The sequence below is a fragment of the Aotus nancymaae genome, unplaced genomic scaffold, assembly GCF_030222135.1.
Source record: "Aotus nancymaae isolate 86718 unplaced genomic scaffold, 86718_ANA_hifiasm-v0.15.2.pri h1tg000011l, whole genome shotgun sequence".
NCBI lineage: Eukaryota > Metazoa > Chordata > Mammalia > Primates > Aotidae > Aotus > Aotus nancymaae.
Genome location: NW_026988422.1, coordinates 33,792,006 through 33,812,587, shown reverse-complemented (window position 1 = coordinate 33,812,587; position 20,582 = coordinate 33,792,006). Strand labels below are relative to the sequence as shown.

The 20,582-nt window shown below is 42.4% G+C and overlaps 2 protein-coding genes across 4 annotated transcripts in view; both read right to left on the bottom strand.

Moving 5' to 3' along the window:
* The window catches only part of SLC12A6 (solute carrier family 12 member 6), a 105,591-nt gene extending 91,810 nt beyond the window's left edge, over nucleotides 1-13,781 (bottom strand). For 2 of the 3 annotated variants that reach the window (XM_012465513.3, XM_012465516.3), the window contains exon 1: nucleotides 12,353-13,776. In XM_012465513.3, coding sequence (XP_012320936.2) covers nucleotides 12,353-12,623 — 271 coding nt within the window. In that variant the 5' untranslated portion in view covers nucleotides 12,624-13,776. Of the gene's footprint in view, nucleotides 1-12,352 lie in introns of all 3 variants that reach the window. The other variant, XM_064374819.1, reaches the window with a different exon arrangement.
* Nucleotides 13,782-18,645: 4,864 nt separating this feature from the next.
* NOP10 (NOP10 ribonucleoprotein) lies at nucleotides 18,646-20,190 on the bottom strand. Its single transcript, XM_012465572.3, has 2 exons — nucleotides 20,052-20,190; nucleotides 18,646-19,032 (listed from the first exon to the last, which is right to left on the bottom strand). The coding sequence occupies exons 1-2, from the start codon at nucleotides 20,103-20,105 to the stop codon at nucleotides 18,892-18,894; spliced, it is 195 nt and encodes a 64-aa protein (XP_012320995.1). The 5' UTR covers nucleotides 20,106-20,190; the 3' UTR covers nucleotides 18,646-18,891.
* Between the last annotated feature and the right edge of the window lie 392 nt (nucleotides 20,191-20,582).

Genomic DNA, 20,582 nt, shown 5'->3' with positions numbered 1-20,582 from the left:
AGCCATTTCGGCTGCTGATCCAAATACTAAAGCAGGCATTATCAAATGCCTCTGAGTCCTCAGTTTCCACTGTTACCTCTTTCACCGTATCACAGCTCTTTATAAAAGGCGGCCAGCTTTTTCCTTAGGCCAATGTCATTATAGCCTAGGTGTGATAGGACCTAAGAATCACCAACCAAGGAGGCAGCACTGGCAGGTATGAACAGAGACATTCAGTAACTCAGAATTTCACTTCTGATGTATGGCGCTTCTAGTCAACACAAAAACAATATAGAGAAAATAAATCTCACATTAAGCAACATATTGTTAAAACTAAGGACATATTTCTTAAAATGTGGAGGAAAACGAAAACATAATCCAAAACAAAATTTCCTTGTTAATTTTTTCTCAGAAAACAAGTGTTTTTATAAGTTACTGCTTTCTCCCTCCCCTGAAACAAAACTCCATTTTAGATCTAGGGAGACTTGGGTCAAAATCTTCATTAGGACAGAAGGACTAACGTAACTAGGTCAGTGACTGTCGATGAAACTCAGCACTACTACACTGCTCTAGGCATATAATTTGTGTAAACAACAATGAAATACCTAACCTTATACTAGATTTTCTTTTAGGAACACAGAATCTAAGTTATTCAGAGAATATGCCATTTTATTACTTTTTTTTTTTTTGGATACAGGATCTTGCTCTGTCACCCAGGCTGGAGTGCAGTGTCATGATCACAGCTCACTATAAGCTTGACCTCTCAAACTCAAGCAATCCTCCCATCTCAGCCTCCCAAGTAGCTGGGACTACAGGTAGACACGACCACGCTTGGCTACTTTTCTTTTTTTCTGTAGAGATGAGGTTTTACTATGTTGCCCAAGCTAGCAATTGCATCCTAATAAATGTTTCAATAGGGCCAACTACTATTAGCATGCCAGAGAAAATGCAGTGTAATGACAAAAATGCTGGTCTTAGCATTACATGTGCCTGGGTTCAAATCATTATTCTTCAATTTATTACTTGTATGACCTTGGGCAAGTTACTTAACTTTATCAACCTCAGGTTTCTCTTGGATGAGAAAAATTTCATCTTAGTACAGAAGAAAATGACTTTAAAAATGAAAAAATACCCAAACTGATCATTTTTCAAAAGGGAAAAGAACTGACCTCATCTAATAGGAAAGAATGTTTGTCTTTTCTTTTCTTTTTCTTTTTTTTACAGAGTCTTGCTCTGTTGCCCAGGCTGGAGTGCAGTGGCACGACCTCGGTTTACTGCAACCTCCGCTTCCCGGGTTCAAGTGATTCTCCTGCTACAGCCTCCTGAGTAACTGGGATTACAGGCATCCACCACATACCTGGCTAATTTTTGTATTTTTAGTAGAGATGGGGTTCCACCATGTTGGCCAGGCTGGACTTGAACTTCTGACCTCAAATGATCCACCTACCTTGGCCTCCCACAGTGCTGAGATTACAGGTGTGAGCCACCATGCCCAGCTGGGAATATTATTTTCTATTCCTGTCAATTCTTAAAATTTCATTTGTAATGGAGTATGCTGCTGAACCAGAAAAAAATAAATCAACCAAGCATAATCTTTTGCATGCATCTTAGGATGCAAGTTAGCCAGGTGTGAAAAAGGCTGTCAAAAAAAAAAAAAAAAAACTTTAAATATGGTAAATGCAAATGCTCTCAAAATAGAATAAAGGTAAATTTTGGTAAGATTCAATTTCTCATAGATCCTCAAAGTGAAAATGTATATGTATATATAAGAGCTTTTAACTTATTAGTGTTCTCTCTTCTCTCTCTTTTTAAACTGGCAATATAAAAAACAAATAGCTTTACCTCAAAGTAAATGTAGACCTATCTGGTAAAATGAGATAAATTCAAGTGCTACTTTGCCAAAAATTAAAGTTATTTACCAAATGGTTATGACTATAAACAGATGAATGTCATCAATTCAATATTTTGCATGGATTTCTCAAGGCCATGACAAACGTTAACGAAGGTTACAAACCAAAAGCTGCCACTGGTTAATTTAGCTAGAAAACTGAAGACTGAAACCCAGCTCTGAGCTAACAGGAAATTTTAAAAAGAAAAGAAAAAAAAGACTAAAATTAGAATTAACACCTAAATGTACCTGTCATTTCCTAACAATGTGGCTTTTGTTTTCTATTTCTACAGTTGTATTTTCTTTCTTTCTTTCCGTTTTTTTTTTTTTTTTTTTTTGTTAGAGTGAGTCTCACTCTGTTACCCAGGCTAGAGTGCAGTGGTACGATCTCAGCTCACTGCAACCTCTGCCTCCTGGGTTCAAGCGATTCTCCTGCCTCAGCCTCCCAAGTAGTTGGGACTTCAGGTGCGTGCCACCACGTCCAGCCTTCTATGGTTAATTTTTTCATATTTTTAGTAGAGATGGGGTTTCACCATGTTAGCCAGGATGGTCTCGATCTCCTAACCTTGTGATCTGCCTGCCTTGGCCTCCCAAAGTGCTAGGATTACAGGTGTGAACCACCATACCCAGCCTTCTACAGTTTTCAACTACAAAAACTAAAATTTTTTTCTTTTTTTTTTTTTTAGGGACGAGGTCTGGCTATGTTGCTCAGGCTGGACTGCAATGGCTATTCACAGGCGCAATCCCACTACTGATGAGCATGGGAGTTTTGACCTGCTATGTTTCCGACCTGGGCCGATTCACCCTTCCTTAGGCAACATGGTGGTCCCCCGCACCCTGGAGGTCACCATATTGATGCCGGACTTAGTGCGAACATCCGATCAGCATAGCACACTATACCCCAGAACTCCTGGGCTCAAGTGATCCTCCCACCTCAGCTTCCTGAGTAGCCGAGACTACAGGGACACACCACTGTGCCTGGCAAAAACTGAAATTTTAAGAAGAAAAAATCTTCAGACTTTACATTTTTTTTCAGTTAAGACATCCAAAGGTAACTTCAAAATTTCAGTTTTTGCATAGCCCCTCAGACTGCCTTATTTACAGTATTGACTTGATTCTGAAATCTTGTTACGTATAAATTTCATTTTAACAGTAACTTAAAAATTCTTCAAAAGTAAAATACACCTATCACAAATGTTAAAGTATGGTAATCACCTTAGAGCTGAGCAAATATGGTGATAATGTTTCCTACCAATTATCATTGAACTTCTACCATTAAGGCAAGGTGCTGTATGAGTGCGTACATGATGTATGTTCTGCAGTTTTGTGCTCGTACCTTCAAATGTAATTGTTGAAGTTCTTAAAAATACACCAGGGCCGGGTACGGTGGGTCACACCTGTAATCCTAGCACTTTGGGAGGCCGAGGCAGGCAGCTTGCTTGAGTCCAGGAGTTCGAGACCATCCTGGGCAACGTGGCAAAACCCAATCTCTACCAAAAGCAAATACAAAAATTAGCTGGGTGTGGTGGTGCATGCCTGTACTCCCAGCTACTCGGGAGGAGGAGGTAGGAGGATCGCTTGAGCCCAGGAAGTCCAGGCTGCAGTGTACTACGAATGTGCCTCTGAATAGACACGACTCTAGCCTGGGTAACAGAGTTAGACTCTGTCTCAAAAAAAATAAAATAAAACATACACTGAACCACTAATTACAGGGTTTTAACAGAGAATAGAGGCCAGGTGTGGTGACTGACATCTGTAATCCCAGTACTTTGGGAGGCCGAGGCAGGCAGATCATGAGGTCAGGAGTTCGAGACCATCCTGGCCAACATGGTGAAGCCCTATCTCTACTAAAAATACAAAAATAAGCCTGGCGTGGTGGTGTGCACCTGTAATCCCAGCTCTCATGAGGCTGAGGCAGGAGAATCACCTGAACCTAGGAGGCAGAGGTTGCAGTGAGCCAAGATTGCACTGCTGCACTCCAGCCTGGGTGACACAGAGTGAGACTCCATCTCAAAGAGCAAACAAACAAACAGAGAATGGCTTCTTGTTTTTCCATATACTTGTAAAACTTATAAAACTTTATAAAAATAATACATTGTTTTAATATTCACAAAATAAAATGCTCACATAATTCCTACACTATAGCACCCAAATATTCATACCTACTCCTCAGAAACACACATCACCAAAAACTTAAACACATGTAACTTCATTATTCTGAATCAACAAGCTCACCAGGTATAGCTGTATAGACCGTGCATAAGGGCATTAGGCCAGAAGGGCAAGGGAAAAGGGGTTGAAATCCAGCTTGCCCTTCTCCAGTGAAGCCATGATGGCTCAGAGTACAAAGGGGTGCCTTTTTAGAATTTGCACAAAGTTCTTAGTAGTCCAGAAGTATATGTTAGACACGAAGGGCAAAATAAGCAGCAGCCATAATTCAAAAGCTTATAGAATTGCCGGGTGCGGTGGCTCACGCCTGTAATCCCAGCACTTTGGGAGGCCAAGGCGGGTGGATCACGAGGTCAAGAGATCGAGACCATCCTGGTCAACATGGTGAAACCCCGTCTCTACTAAAAATACAAAAAATTAGCTGGGCACGGTGGCGCGTGCCTGTAATCCCAGCTACTCAGGAGGCTGAGGCAGGAGAATTGCCTGAACCCAGGAGGTGGAGGTTGCAGTGGGCCGAGATCGCGCCATTGCACTCCAGCCTGGGTAACAAGAGCGAAACTCCGTCTCAAAAAAAAAAAAGCTTACAGAATTATAAGTTGCCTTAAATGTCAGCATTAGAAACATTCTCCTAACAGCTTTAAAATGGGAAAACATGACTTTCATAAGGTTCCCAGGTTTGCAGGAGTGCCTTCTTTCATTTGTTTCTTCCATTCCAGTAAAGGTAATATCAATATTAACAAGAATCTGGAATCTGGAAACATGCCACTGAAAAGAAAAAAAATTTTGGCTCATGGTGGAAAGACTTACTAAGGACATATGAGAGACCACTGAAGATCAAAGACAAGAAGTTGAGGTAATCACTGTATCAATCCCTGATATCTAATCAAATTCTACAGTATTCTGGGACACACTCAATAAAAGAAAATCCTTTAATTGTAATTTAACCTTTTAAAAATTTGGCCAGGCATGGTGGCTCACGCCTGCAATCCTAGCACTTTGAGAGGCCCAAGTGGGAGGATCACTTGAACTCAGGAGTTTCCAGACATGTTCAAAGATAAAAGCTAAGAAATAGTAAAATGTACCTTTTACTCTACTTCAACAAATTATAAACATTTGCTAATGTTCTTCTGTCTTATCTCTCCCCAACTTTTTTGGGGAGGAGTAGGGAGGAAGGAGCTGGAGTATATTTCATTTAACCTGTAAATACTTCAATATATATCTTTACAGATAAGAGCTTTACATTACCACAGTGTCATATACATCTCTAATAAAATTAACAATAATTCCTTAATATTGTTTAATACCATGTACATGTTCAAATTGCTCCCCACTTATCGCAAATCTTTTTTCATTTGTTTTCTGCACATCAGAATCCAAACCAAGTTAACACACTGCATTTGGTTGATATGGCTCTTTTTATCTGTAACAGCTTTCCCTTCTTTCCCATCATTCCTCCTCTAACCCATCCCAATTATTTGTTGAATAATCTAATTATTCAATAAAACTTCCCATATTCTGGATTTGGCTGATTGCTTCTTGTGGTATAAAGCAGTATATTATAAAGTTTAATCTGGCTATAGAGTATAGAGAAGAGAGGAAAAACAGTTAAGGTTAATAATCAAAATGTTTTGGACAAGTGATACTGAAAAGCTTTTTTTTTTTTTTTTTGAGACGGAGTCTTGCACTGACGCCAGGGCTGGAGTGCAGTGGTTCGATCTTGGCTCACTGCAACCTCTGCCTCCTGGGTTCAAGTGATTCTCCTGCCTCAGCCTCCCCAGTAGCTGAGATTACAGGCACCCACCACTATGCCCAGCTAATTTTTTGTATTTTTAGTAGAGATGGGGTTTCACAATGTTGCCCAGGCCGGTCTCCAACTCCTGTCCTTGTGATCTGCCTGCCTCGGCCTCCCAAAGTGCTGGGATTACAGGCGTGAGCCACTGCACCCAGCCTGAAAAGCCTTTTTTTAAGAAAAAAAAAATTTAAGGCCAGGCAGGGTGGCTCACGCCTATAATCCCAGAACTTTGGGAGGCTCAGGTGGACCAACTGCTTGAACACAGGAGTTCAAGACCAGCCTGGGCAACATAGTAAAATCTAGTCTCTACAAAAAAATTAGCTGGGCATGGTGGTGTGCACCTGTGTTCCCAGCCACTCAGAAGGCTGAGGTGGGAGAACTGCTTGACCTCAGAAAGTTGAGGCTGCAGTGAGCAGTGATCACACCAATGGGTCCAGCCTGGGTGACAGAATGAGACCCTGTCTCAAAAAAAAAAAAAAAAAAAAAAAATCCATCAAGAGGATGCTTTCAGGCAAGCTAAAAAGGTACCAAATCAATGTATTTTATAAAATATATTACTTCCTTAAATGATGCCATCTAGCTCACCATCAGAATGCCAAAGTAAAACATGGATAGTATTCAATAATCATATAATATAGAAGCTATATTAAAGAGAAAGTTTATAGTCCAGCTTGACCAACATAGTGAAACCCAGTCTCCACTAAAAATACAAAAATTAGCCAGGTATGGTGTATGGTGCTGTGAACCTGTAGTCCCAGATACTGGGGAGGCGGAGGCAGGAGAATCACTTGAACCTGGGAGGTGGAGGTTGCAGTGATCGGGGACTGCCCCATTGCACTCCAGCCCGAGTGACAGACTGAAACTCCATTTCAAAAAAAAAAAAAAAAAAGAAAAGAAAAGAAAGGTAATAATTACCTATGACTGGCAGTACAATAAAATTCACTGATTTTGGTGTGTGTCTAAAAATGAGAATTTTGTTGTTTTTTTCTTGGGTTTTGTTTGTTTTGTCAGGACAGAGGTTTTTTTAAATTTTTATTTATTTTTATTTATTTTTTTTTGAGATGGAGTCTCGCTCTGTCACGAGACTGGAGTGCAGTGGCGAGAGCACGGCTCACTGTAACCTCCAACTCCCTGGTTCAAGCGATTCTCCTGCCTCAGCCTCCCGAGTAGCTGGGATTACAGGCATGCGCCACTATACCCAGATAATTTTTGTATTATTAGTAGAGATGGGGTTTCACCACGTTGGCCAGGATGGTCTCGATCTCCTGGCCCGGCTCCCCAAAGTGCTGGGATTACAGGTGTGGGTCGCTGCACCTGGCCTTATTTTTGATTTAATTAATTAATTAATTAATTTGAGACAGAGTCTCACTCTGTCACCCAGGCAGGAGTGCAACTTCTGCCTCCCAGGTTCTCATGCCTTAGCCACCTGAGTAGCTGAGATTACAAGTATGCACCACAACGCCAGCTAAGTTTTTGTAATTTTAGTAGAGATGGGTTTCACCATGTTACCCAGGCTGGTCTTGAACTCCTGGCCTCAAGTGATCCACCCACCTTGGCCTCCCAAAGTGCTGAGATTACAGGCATGAGCCACCACGCCCAGCCTAGAGGTATTTTTTAAAAAGCTCTCTAGATCATTTCATTATGCAGCCAGATGAAGTAGTACTGGTCTAGTACATACATTAATAATGCCTTTATCACAATACATTTTTAATTTGTCTCTTGTTTTTAAGTATACAAGATCTTCAACTCAATATATAATTATTGTATACAAGTTATATGGGATATCACATATTATACTAGGTGTAAGTAATTTTGTATCCTTGTCCTAAAGAACCCTACAGGATAGCTGAGAAAGAGAATACATAAATAAAAACAAAATAAAGTGATACAGGCATTATAGGGACAAAAAGAGCCTGGTTTATTATATCTGGATATGGGGTTCAATCAGAAAAGGTTTCAGAAAGGACATGACTCCTTAAAGAGAGGATTTATCTGATCCTACCCTCCGCCCTCCTCCTTTCCCCCTCCTCCTTCCTCCACAAAAAAAAAAAAAAAAAGGACTTATCTAAATTATCTTTGTGTCTTTAACATCTCTCACAAAAACTTGGTTAACAGCCAGTCTAAGTTGTTATACTTAGACCTCAACTCTGCACTTCTTCAGAAACCCACTCCCAAGGCTACACACTAGATCATATTATATGAGAAATGCTCCATCTCTGAAATTGCTCACTCCAACAACATTCAACCGTCTGACCAGTCTTTAATCTTGCTACACCTTTTAACACACTTTACCTTATCAAGTCCTCCAGTCTCTTAGTGTCTCTATTTTATCTCAGTTCATCATTTCCTTTGCTGGATTTTTGCATATTCTACTGTTGGACTTACACAGCAGTATAATTTATATACAAATGTGTTTGCTTTCCTTATTAGATCATAACTTTCTTTAGAATAGATAATGGATTCTTTTTCTCCGTCTTTAACACCCAACATCTTTAACAGCCAGCACAGGGCCTTATCCTTAATAAGTGCTCAGAGTAACAAGTATTTGATGAAGAAATAAAGTGCTCTAGTCATTTTCACTAATATACCATCAGATCTGCAAAGGCAGAAACTGTATCTTGTCTGTATATTTCCTACAATTAATACCAGACTGCCTCACACGTATCAGAGTCTCAGGGAGTATTTGTTGAATTATAAAAGGTTGAAATGTATTAGGCTGAAATGTATTAGGGACTGCACGCAGGGTGTGTGGTTCACACTGGTAATCCCAGCATTTTGAGAGGCTAAGGCAGGCAGATCATTCGAGGTCAGGAGTTCAAGACCAGCCTGGTCAACATGGTGAAACCCCATCTCTGCTGAAAATACAAAATTTAGCTGGGTGTGGTTGCAGATTTCTGTAATACTAGCTACTTGGGAGGCTGAGGCAGGAGAATCACTTGGTCCAGGGAGGCAGACGTTGCAGTGAGCCGAGATAGCACCACTACACTCCAGACTGGATGACAGAGCAAGACTCCACCTCAAAAAAAAAAAAAAAAAAAAAAAAAAAGGATTAGGGACTACAAATGACATATAAAAATATGCTTCATAGCACACATAAAAAATGTTCATCATAGCAGAGGCAAGATGATGCAAGAAAGAGGACTGGATAAAAGTCAGGAGGCCTGAACTTCAGTGTTGCCTTTGCCACTATGTGATCTACAAATAACCATCTCTATAAGCCTTAGTTTACTCATTTATTTTGTTATTTTTTAAGTCTAATCTATTGGGATTTTAAGTTTCCTCATTTATTAAAATGTGGTTTGATGAGAATGAGAGTCTAGATCATTAGCTTTAACATGTGGTGCTTTTCACAACTATTATAAAAGTGACACACTATAAATATTTTTAAATTGTACATGCCCTTAATATTTTGGTAAAAGAAAATTCCACTTTATTTTTATAATTCACTTTCCAGAGGCATCCACTCTCAACAGTTTCTTTTGTATCTTTAAGGCATTCTTCATACATAAGCTAATACAGTGCCAACATTCTTGATTTTACCAACTGGAAAGTCCTATACATTCACATGGAGCCTTACCAAAATGAAAGAAAAATTACTTTGATAGCAGAAAGCCAACAGCAAAAAAAATTAAAACACACTGAAATTAAGTATTTAAAACTTAAAATGTGTCACCTTTTGTAATGTGAATAAAAGACATGACAAGAAACTTCAGGCGGGAAGTTTCTCTAGAGGAAGAAACATGGGAGGAATGCGGGAAAGGATCATACTAATGTCACAACCACAGAAGGATGTACAAAGGGTCAAAAAATTCAGAGAACTGTAAATACTAAAATAGCAAACTTAATTGTGAAATGCACTATGATCTTAAGGACAGTCAACTGTAGAAAAGGATGCAATTGTTTTCTTTTTTTTTTTTGAGACAGACTCTGGGTCTGTCACCCAGGCTGGAATGCAACGGCACGATCTCGGCTCACTGCAACCTCCACCTCCCAGGTTCAAGCAATTTTCCCGCCTCAGACTCCTGAGTTTACAGGCGTGTACCACCACGCCCAGCTAATTTTTGTATTTTTAGTAGAGATGGGGTTTCACCATATTGGCCAGGCTGGTCTCGAACTCCTGCCCTCGTGATCCACCCACCTAGGCCTCCCAAAGTGCTGGGATTACAGGCATGAGCCACTGAGCCCAGCCTAGGCTGGCTTTAATATAGAAAACAACTGCATACTGGCTGGGCATGGTGGCACACACCCGTAATCCCAGCACTTTGGGAGGTCAATGCCGGCGATAACGAGGTCTGGAGATCGAGTACATCCTGGCTAACACAGCGAAATCCCATCTCTACTAAGAATACAAAAAAAAACATGCCTGTAATCGAAGCTACTCAGGAGGCTGAGGCAGGAGAATTGCTTGAACCTAGGAGGCAGAGGTGGCAGTGAGCTGAGATTGCGCCACTGAACTCCAGCCTGGGCGACAGAGCGAGATTCTGTCTCAATAAATAAATAAATAAAAATAAAGCCAGCCTAGAGGGAAATGTATATTAACATTAGACCTTTTATTCACAACAGCATCCTTTGAAGATTTACATCTAAATCTAACAAGGGCTTTCACATACTGAGAAGCCAAAGGTGAAATAATTATGTTTCTAACTGGTTTCTTCTAATGGTGGGGAAAATTTATCGCATGATGGCAGTCATAATAATATAGAAAGAAAAAAAAAAGAGAAAAGGTAGGTTACTGGGAAAGTAGAAAACTAGTTCCACGAGAATAAGGCAAAGTGCTCTCTAATGGCCAGCCTATTTATTAATTTCCCTTTCGTCTGAGTACCAGAGAGTATTTAAACATTAAGTAAGGAATGTGTCACATAGAGAACCAAGTTTTAACATCTGTAACCCATGTAAACAACATAGACTTCACTTAGATATGTCCCCATTTTTACCCCGATAGTGTAAAAGGATACTACTCTAGACTGTAAAGAACGCTTAAGGGTAACGTAAGAACCCCAGCCTGGACAAAGATCCTGTTCTGCTAGGCTAACGCATTACTGAAATAAGCCCACTTTTCAAAAGAATAAAAATACAATTCCATAACATGTAAGCCACAAGTCTAACAACACTAAACTATAAATTACCTAATGAGAAATGCATTAAAAAATTAATACTGGTATAGTTTTTACCTGATATTTTACAACTAAATATAGCATGAAGGATAAAACCATAATTTGGAATTAATTTGGAGGAAGAGGAAATGATAAATTTTTATTTCATACTGTAATTTAATACAGTGTACATGACATAGTATAAAATTTGTCAAGAAGTTGAAAACAGTAAAGTCTGAGAACCAACCTATAATATCGCCATAAAAGAAGAAATGATTAGTCAAGGATGAGTGAATTCTAGGACTATAAACTTTACCAAATCTACCTTGTCTCCAGACATTAAAAACACAAACAGAATTAGGGAACTAAAATCATTCTGGTTTCCGGAACCCTTTAGGTTAAAAGGAACAATATTTTCTGACACCGGAAAATGGTGAGTAAGCCTCGCTTTCACAAGTCAGTGGCCGAGGCTATGGTTTTCAGACTTGGGTGGAATATCATTTTAAGAGCCTTTAGGAAATTTTTATCACTAAAAGACTGTACTAGTTATAACACAGCATAAAACTAAACATATAAAGCAGTACAGGTCTCAAACTTCTAAATTTTAGAGTCCAAAAAATGTTATGATCTCCCCATTTTCTCTCTGCTCTCTCTTCCATCACCTCTTCCCACTACACCAAATAAAACCAAGCCAGCTGACACACACAAACTGGTTTAGGAAGCTAAAGGTCTGCAGCGGACGACATGAGCCTGGAGTGGCTTGTGTGCTACATGCTAACTATAAACACTCAACAGACATTACATCTAAAGCTCAGAGAGAAGAAATTATATGGGAATCAGGCCCTAAAAGCCTTTTTAGAAGTCCTCCATTTGACAGAATAGCACGTAAGTTCTACCAACCAACACCCTGAGTAGGCTTAGCTACTTGTGCCAAGGTCTCTATAAAAATACAGATTTCAAAAAAGAATTTTGCAATACACATCCGAAGTCGTGGATGAATGCTACCAAGATATGATCAATAATTCCTCCATGTAACTGGTCTTAAAGCAGACTGAAATAGCCAATGATGGCTAGAGAACACATATCCGACCCACTAAATTTTAAAGTTTAGGATTCTCTGTGCTAAAAAACGATTACATTCTTTGATATCTACCCTTAATCAAAATACCCATTTCGACTCCAAGAAGACAAAAATGAGGAAGTTAAAATATACATTTGCCTTCCTTCTTGTCATACACCTTCTCACATACCAAATTACTACTGCAAAGAGCCACTATGCTATTATTCCAGAGTTTCTAAGCATCTCAAAAAGAGGAGCCTTGATTCCTGATGATTATAAAAATGGGGAAATGATCTTCCAGATCCATAGACGGTCATCTTGGATAAAGAAGGCAGTAACAAAAGTATGCTGCGGTCTGCGTTTCCACTTACCCTCGGTGACATCCTGGGGGTGAGAAGTCCGGTCACTGGGTGGATCCAGTGCAACAGTTGCCAGCGAAGTGGTGGCCCCAGACATCTCACTCATAGGCTCACTACGGCTTGTTTCAGGCACACTTTCCCGGGAGCTAAATCTTACTCGGGAACTAGATCGAGAGCTGAGATCCGGACTGGTGTCTGACAAACCTGGAATGTCATCGATCTTTGTCGGTGTCACCATGAACCGAACTGAAGCCATCTTGGTGGTGGTTTCTGGAGGATGCATTTTTTTTTTTCTTTTTAAGAACAACAACAAAAAAAAAGCGGGGGAAACCTCGCAAAATCTTCCTTTTATGCTAGCTACTTCTGACTGCAAAAATACAAAAGATAACTTGAAAAAAAACACATCTCAATAACCTTGATTCACACCACACAAAAAGCCCCAACTAAGAATCCTTCTACTCAGAATTCCAGCCGACAATTCCAGAAAGTGCACCACCAATAGGTGAATATTTTTTTTTTGAGAGAGAAAAAAACCCAAAAAACAAAGACAAAACAATGCCAATCTTGTGTGACTTCTTTCCTTCAGAATGAGGAGCTCTCTAGCTATCCTCTCTGGTCCAGGGCTAAAGGTTCAGTGCCATGGTCTCAGAGCAGCAGATGAAGCCTCCCTCCCCACCTCAGCCCCCAGGTTCCTGTCGAGGTAGTCCTTTATTTGGTGGGTGTCCCACGGTTCTAGTTGACCAAGTGCGTGCAGGCCCACCTTTATCAGGCGACTACAGCGTGGAGTAAGATTGCAAAAAGGTGTACACCTGGCCACCTGTTGTGTATCAGGTGAATACCCCACAGGTCTGGCTGGGGGGAGGTGTGTGCAAAGCCACCCGGTGTTTTTGTGGTCGATAATCCACTTGGGTCTGGTGGGAAAGGTGCGCATGCATAACGGGAAAAATAACCCACACTACTGAGAGAAGGGTGAGCAAAGGAGGATGAGGGGCAGAGCGGATTCCCGTCTCCGAGAGGTCTGCGGGGGTGGCGCGCCCGCTCTTCTTCTGGCAGAAAGGTCCCCGGGGTCTGGGAGGAGGTTAGCGGATCAAGACACCTCGGACTGCAGCTCAGAGTCGCGGCAGGTCGTTGCTAGTCCACTGAGCCACGGTCCGCTCGCTAGGTTTCTCCTGCCTGTGACAGAACAGGCCACCCCTTTGCCGGGAGGCGCGTTCACTCCTACCCCGTCCCCAGCGCAGGTCACCCCTTCGCCGTTCTTCCACCAGGTCCCAGCAGAGAAGGAGATGGCAGCGCAGGCTGGTCTGACTGGGCAGGAGCGGGCAGTGGGGTGAGGGAAAAGGAGGTCGCAGGTGCGGTATCCCGGCGCCAGCTGATGCGGGTGCGCGCGCAGCTGTTGTTTACTAGCCGGTAACTGTTTCCGAGCCGCGGCGCGCGCAGGGCTCGCGCTGCTGGGGCTGACGCCCCCTCCCTGGCCCGACGCCAGAGCAGCAGTTACGTGACCTGGCCTCCTCCAGCCCCGGGCCCGGCGGGCTGTGCCCGCGCCGCCGCAGCCCTTCCCTTCCCTCCCCGCTCGTTCCTCATTCGAGGTGAACCTTCAGAAGAGAAGCCCGGGGGCGCAGTGAGAGGGCAGAACCATCCCGAGGGCGCCCGAAAGCCCCGCCCAGCCTCCGCAGCTCGCGGTGACAGCGTGCAGCGCGCCTGCGCTCGCCGCGGGCCACGGCAGGCGGGCGGGGCCGAATGCAAGAGACCAGAGGCACGACGGGAGCTGTAGTCCAGGGCACTGCCTGACTCGCGTGAAACAGGAAAAAATCCTTTTTTTCTTGGTCCGGCAGTGCTGCACACTCACTCTGGAAGCATCTTAGGGGCGGGCGCTGCTCCTCACCCTCAGAACCCGAGGAACCATTTCTCTTCCATGAATGTCTCTGAAAACATTCATGATTTCTTTATAAACCGGAAACACCTCTCCTATACCTAGGAATAACCCTCCTTGTAATTTTTATGTGGAGATCTACATACAAATAAAGCATTTTTTTAGTGTATGTGCTGCCGAAGCGAGGACAACAAATAAGCATTTTTATGTTAAAAAATTAAAACTATAAAGTAGGCCGGGGCACTGTAATCCTAGTACTTTGGGAGACCAAGGCGGACGGATCAACTGAGGTCAGGAGTTCGAGACCAGTCTGCACAGCATGGCAAAACCCCGTCTCTACTCAAAATACAAAAATTAGCCAGGCACGGTGGCGCGTGTCTGTAATCCCAGCTATCCTTAGGCTGAGGCAGGAAAATTGCTTGAACCCGGGAGGCAGTGGTTGCAGTGAGCTGAGATGGCACCATTGCACTCCAGCCTGGAGGATAAGAGCGAAACTCCGTCTGAAAATAAATAAAATAAAAAGTATTGCACCTTAAACGTAAACACACTTTGTTCTACGTTAATTTTTTTCCTGTTCTTGTCCTTTTAATAGATGCTATTCAGATGCTAGTCAGACTGAAAGTTCCACTGAAGAATACACAGCAGAGGATGTTGAGATACTTTCTCGACTTCATTCCATGTTTTCACTACTACATTTACAGTCGCTAGAATATTTTCCCTTAGTGTTTATTTAATGTATAAATGGAGGTGTTCAATAAATTTTGACTCCTCAACATTTTGTCTGTAAAGCTATTTCCTATAGCTTTGATCAAGACCTCTAAATTTAACAATCACCTGGGACCAGAAACTGGCCCTGGCTTTGCCTAGGGTCTTTGTTCCTCACAAGTGGTTATGTTTAGCAATAGGAACTGCATTCCATGAAATTCTCTTTTATCAAATGACACACAAAGTCCAAATCCTTTAAAGAATTACGAGACCGACGCCTTACCACTTGGCCACTGCGCCTGCGTTCCTTTAAAGAATTAAAGGATTGTCAGGCACGGCGGCTCATGCCTGTAATCCCAACACTTTGGGAGGCCCAGGCGGGCAATCACCTGAGGTCGGGAGTTCGAGACCAGCCTGACCAACATGGAGAAATCCCCTCTCTACCAAAAATACAAAATTAGCCGGGCGTAGTGGCACATGCCTGTAATCCCATCTACCTGGGAGGCTGAGGCAGGAGAATCGCTTGAACCCAATAGGTGGAGGTTGCAGCGAACTGAGATTGTACTATTGCACTCCAGCCTGGGCAACAAAAGTGAAACTCTGCCTCAAAAAAAAAAAAAAAAAATGAATTATAAGGTAAAAATGGTTAAAAAGATCCTGCTAACAAAATGAAAAATTCGAATTTAAAGTGTAAACTTCCTAAAGCTTGACACCTCATAAAGTTTGTGTTTCTTGATTCAGGCTCACAGCTTTCATCCATCTTCTGCAGAATCAAGTTTTTCCTCAAGACTGCTGTTCATTCAAACTTCAGACTTTCCTTTATAAAGAAACAGGATTTTTATGAAATCCAGTTTCCTACCAGTGTATCTGCATTTATGTATATATATCACCTAATTCCAAAATACTATACCTATTAAGACTTTTCTTGTTTCTGAGCACTAAACAAGCCCTGTAAGTGTATGTCTCAGACATTAATAACCCAGGGATCTCTTTATTTTCTCAGGGAGACACAGCCTCTGGTACAAAATGAAGGCTCATTCCCCAGAGGATCTCTTATGAAAAAAGTCCTTGATATATTCATGCCAGTTTGCTTTTTCTCCTCTATATTCATTAGAAATATTTCCAGAATAAATCTTTTCAGTTACACAGGTGGTAGCATGGAGCAATGCTAATTGTTTTTTTTTTTCTGAGACGGAGTCTTGCTGTCGCCAGAGCTGGCATACAGTGATGCGATCTCAGCTTACTGCAACCTCTGCCTCCCGGGTTCAAGCAATTCCCCTGCCTCAGCCTCCCGAGTAGCTGGGACTACAGGTGTGCGCCACGAGGCCCAGCTAATTTTTTTTTTTTTTTGTATTTTAGTAGAGACAGGGTTTCACCATGTGGGCCAGGATGGTCTTGATCTCGACCTTGTGATCCAACTGCCTCGACCTCCCCAAAGTGCTGGGATTACAGGCGTGAGCCACCACCGCCGGCTGCTAATTCTTTTTTTTTTTTTTCTTTTTTGTAAGATAAAGGCAGAATTTCGGCCAACATTAAAAAACTGGTAGCAAAATTCACTTACTGACTTTGGGGCTTAAGAAATATTTCTGCAACCATTATCCTGTTAATTGGATAAGATAACCTTTTAAAATATTTCAGATCCAATGCTATATCCAATCCTGTAAGTCAACAAGCTAAGTCAACAAGCTAAGAAATAAAATTGCTTGACAGGAAACAAGTATCTCATTTCACAATTTCTGTAAGTTAACTCTTTAGAATCCTTCAGCTCCAATGCTAAGAACCCTACAAATAAGTGAACAGGCTAAGAAATAAAATTGCTCGACAGGTAACAAGTATCTCATTTCACCATTCCTGTATGTTTCAGTAATTTATTTGGAAATCATCTGTCTTCTATTAATGATGACCTCAGTTGAGAGATTTTGTTTCTTCTCAGCAATCCACAACTATCCTGAACTTTTCTGCTGGGATAATCAAATAGCAAGATCCAAGAAAAACAGTCTGGCAGTCACTGTAGCTCACACCTGTAATCCCAGCACTTTGGGAGGCCAAGGCAGGAGGATAACTTGAGCCCAGAAGTGCAACACCAGCCTGGGCAACATAGTGAGACCTCGTCTCTATAAAAAATTTTAAAATGGGGAGGGAGGATAGCTTGATCCCGGGAGGCTGAGGCTGCAATGAGTTGTGATCACATCACTGCAATCCTGTCTGGACCACAGGAGTGAGACGCTGACTCAAAAAAAAAGTCTTTCCAGGGCCAGTCTTCATAAATCACATCTGTGCTAATTTACGTTATATCTGCTTCTGGAGTCTGGAATTTTTGTTATCATAGAAAATAAGGAATGCAGAATTAAAATACAGACTCCACAAAGCAATTTTAAAATCAGCAGCAGTAGGCTTGCTGCGGTGGCTCATGCCTGTAATGCTAGCACTTTAATCTCTACTAAAAATACAAAAATCAGCTGGGCATGGTGGCGCACACCTGTAACCCCAGCTACTTGGAGGATGAGGCTGGAGAATCGCTTGAACCTGGGAGGTGGAGGTTGCAGTGGGCCAAGATCTCGCCACTGCACTCCAGCCTGGGTCACACAATGAGACTCCGTCCCCCTGCTCCAAAAAAAATCAGCAGCACTATGCAAAATAATCAAATCCAATGTCAAAAGCCACGAATAAGGAGACTGGGTAATAACAAACTTCACTAGTTTTTAAAAATTTAAGCCCTAACAACAGCTCGAAAAAACAATTCCTGCTTGAATCTCTCATACCTCATCTTCTAAATTAGGATCTATGTAGAGTGGCTAGGTGCCAAAGAGAATATACAGTTAGGTGTATGTAATAAGACAGTTCTTTGATGGAGAAAACTGGAAGTCTGTAAATATTTCCAAAGGAGCAGTAAATATGCATAACAGCATTCCTATTCAAAATGTTTGGACAAATACTGTAGATATATTAAGAAAGACCCAGGCCAGGCATGGTGGCTCATGCCTGTAATCCCAGCACTTTGGGAGGACAAGGCGGGTGGATCACTTGAGGTCAGGAGTTTGAGACCAGCCTATCCAACATGGCAAAACCCCATCACTAAAAATACAAAAATTAGCCTGGCATGATAGCAAGTGCCTGAAATCCCAGTTACTTGGGTGGCTGAGGCAGGAGAATCGCTTGAACGTGGGAGGCAGAGGTTGCAGTCAGCAAAGATTACACCACTGCACTCCAGTCTGGACAACAGAGCAAGACTCTGTCTCAAAGAAAAAAAAAAAAAGAGAGAGAGAGAGAGAAAGACCCACCACCAAATCTGTACCAATTTGAGTTTGTAGATAAGTCAACCAGGAGAAAAATCAGACTAAACAGGTTAAGTAACTTTCTCAAAGTTATAAAAAAGGAAATACTGAACTTCTGACTTTCAATTCACTGCCTTCTCTGTACAATATGCCTTTACTTTTTCAAGTACTCTTCCATTTTAAATCAAAATGTCATTTCAAGGGATGAGAAATTATGTATGTGCCAACGGGTATTTCTCAGTGAATCTGACAGCTGTGAAAGTCTTTCTTAAACTTTCTTCCCCAATACCCTCCTATCACTAACAGTGCATGACCACTCTTGCTACAGCAGGACTGAAGTTTTTCTTCCAAGTGGTATTGGTACAATTTTCTGGGGTAAGCTCCTCCATCATTTCCCTCCCTTAAAAAAAAAAAAACTGCCAATCCTTTCCTCCAACAACTCAAAAAATGAGAGCTCTTTCAAATCATTTTATCTTTAATAATCTCGCAGTAATTTAAAATATGAGAAAAGTCAAACATGCTCCCTTTACGGGTGATGCCACCATGATGGGCTCACACAAGCATGATCAATCGCCATGATGACACTGGATGCCACAGAGTATGGCTGGCAAAAAGGCATCAGGGCTCACGGATTGAAGAGTTTGGTTATGGAGTCTCTGAGGGGTAACAGGCAGCAGAAGAGACATCAGTTTAACGGACTTTCAGAGGACAGGGCGCGGTTGCTGGGTCATGAGCACCTTGAAGCGTTTCTTGATGGTGATTCGGTGTCGGGAGTATTTGTCATCTGGGGAGAACCGAGCAGGATGGGCTGAGCAGGTCTGTTGTCCCATAGGGTCAAATTTCTGCTCGCGGAAGAGAGAACGTATGTCAGTTCAGGAGTGGTGAGATGGGGTGGGAACAGTGTGAAAAAGAGCAAACATGAAAACATAAGATGCAATGGTCGGCTCAAAACGTTGTACAAATAAGTAAATAAATAAAATTTTAAAAGGTCGGGTGCGGTGGCTCACGCCTGTAATCCCAATACTTTGGCAAGCCGAGGCGGAAGGATCGCTTGAAGTCAGAAGTTCAAGACCAGCCTGGGCAATGTGGCAAACCCCGTCTCTACAAAAAAAACACACAAAACCAACCAAACCAAAAAACAAAAAAACTCAAAACCAAAATTAGCCATGCATGATGGCACACGCCTGTAGTCTCAGCTACTCGGGAGGCTGAGGCAGGAGGAGCGTTTGAGCCAAGATCGGCTCCAGTGAGCTTAGATGGCACCACTGCACTACAGCCTAGGCAACAAAGCAAGTCCCTGTCTCAAAAAAAAGAAAAGAAAAAGAAAAAGTGACTTCTAACCCGCCTAGAGATGAATCTGATTTTTTTAAAAAAATTATAATATATATATTATATATACATATTTTTTTGAGAGAGAGTCTCGCTCTGTCGCTCAGGCTGGAGTGCAACAGCGCTATCTCAGCTCTCTGCAACCTCCGCCTCCCTGGTTTAAGCGATTCTCCTGTCTCAGCCTCCCGAGTGGCTGAGATTACAGGCGCACGGCGCCACGCCAGGCTAATTTTTTGTATTTTAGTAGAGACAGGGTTTCATCGTGTTGCCGAGGTGGTCTTGAACTCCGGAGCTCAGGCAATTCATCCGCCTCGGCCTCCCCAAGTGTTAGGAGTACAGGAGTGAGCCACCGCGCCCGACCACATTTTTTTTTAATTAAAAAAATTAGTCGCGCACTCCCGGTTCTTCCTCACCTCGGTTCTGGACTTTCTGGTTCCCCGCACCCAGCTAGGTAACTCGGTGGATGGCCTCACCCACTCCTCCCATCTACACTTCTCGCTATGCCTATTTACAACCTGTTTTCTCTCCTCACCTTCAGCGTATAGACCCGATCTCCCTCCTCGTTGAGGTAATACTGGAGAAACATGATAACTCTTAAGCCAGAGGTTCCAATTCGGCACGCTGCTCTGTCTGCCCGGCCGCGTCACGTGTTCGTCAATTTCCTTCCTGCAGGGCCGGAAGTCAGTCTCTCCAGGCACGCCGGAAAATGTACTCAATTTTTCCTTATTTTCAGCTAGCCAGGAGGGGGCGCACGAGAGCAGGGCTTGGCTTGGGGCCCCACTTGCAACTTTGCAGGCTAAAACTCGTGGAGTGTGCCCACTGTGTGCTAGGTGCACAGCGTTAGGGGGGGGATAGGGATGGATGTGGATAGAACAATGATGTATAGAGGCCTGTCATTATCTCAAGATACATGCCCATTTCAGGAGCAGTGAGTTTCTAGTGCCTGAAGAAACAAGGTCTCCAGGATTCAGAGCCCCTTCTATCCTAGGGAAGAAAGAAGAGTTTTTCTTCCCTCCCCTCTTTTACATCCAGTTCCCCTGCTCCATTTCAAAGCGTTGGCGGT

What these genes read in the sequence shown, in the direction of transcription:
- NOP10 (XM_012465572.3), bottom strand. Translation starts at nt 20,105, where the DNA reads ATGTTTCTCCAGTATTACCTCAACGAGGAGGGAGATCGGGTCTATACG. An exon ending in ATCGGGTCTATACGCTGAAG is followed by an intron (nt 19,033 to 20,051) that starts GTGAGGAGAGAA and finishes TTCCGCGAGCAG; the next exon opens with AAATTTGACCCTATGGGACA.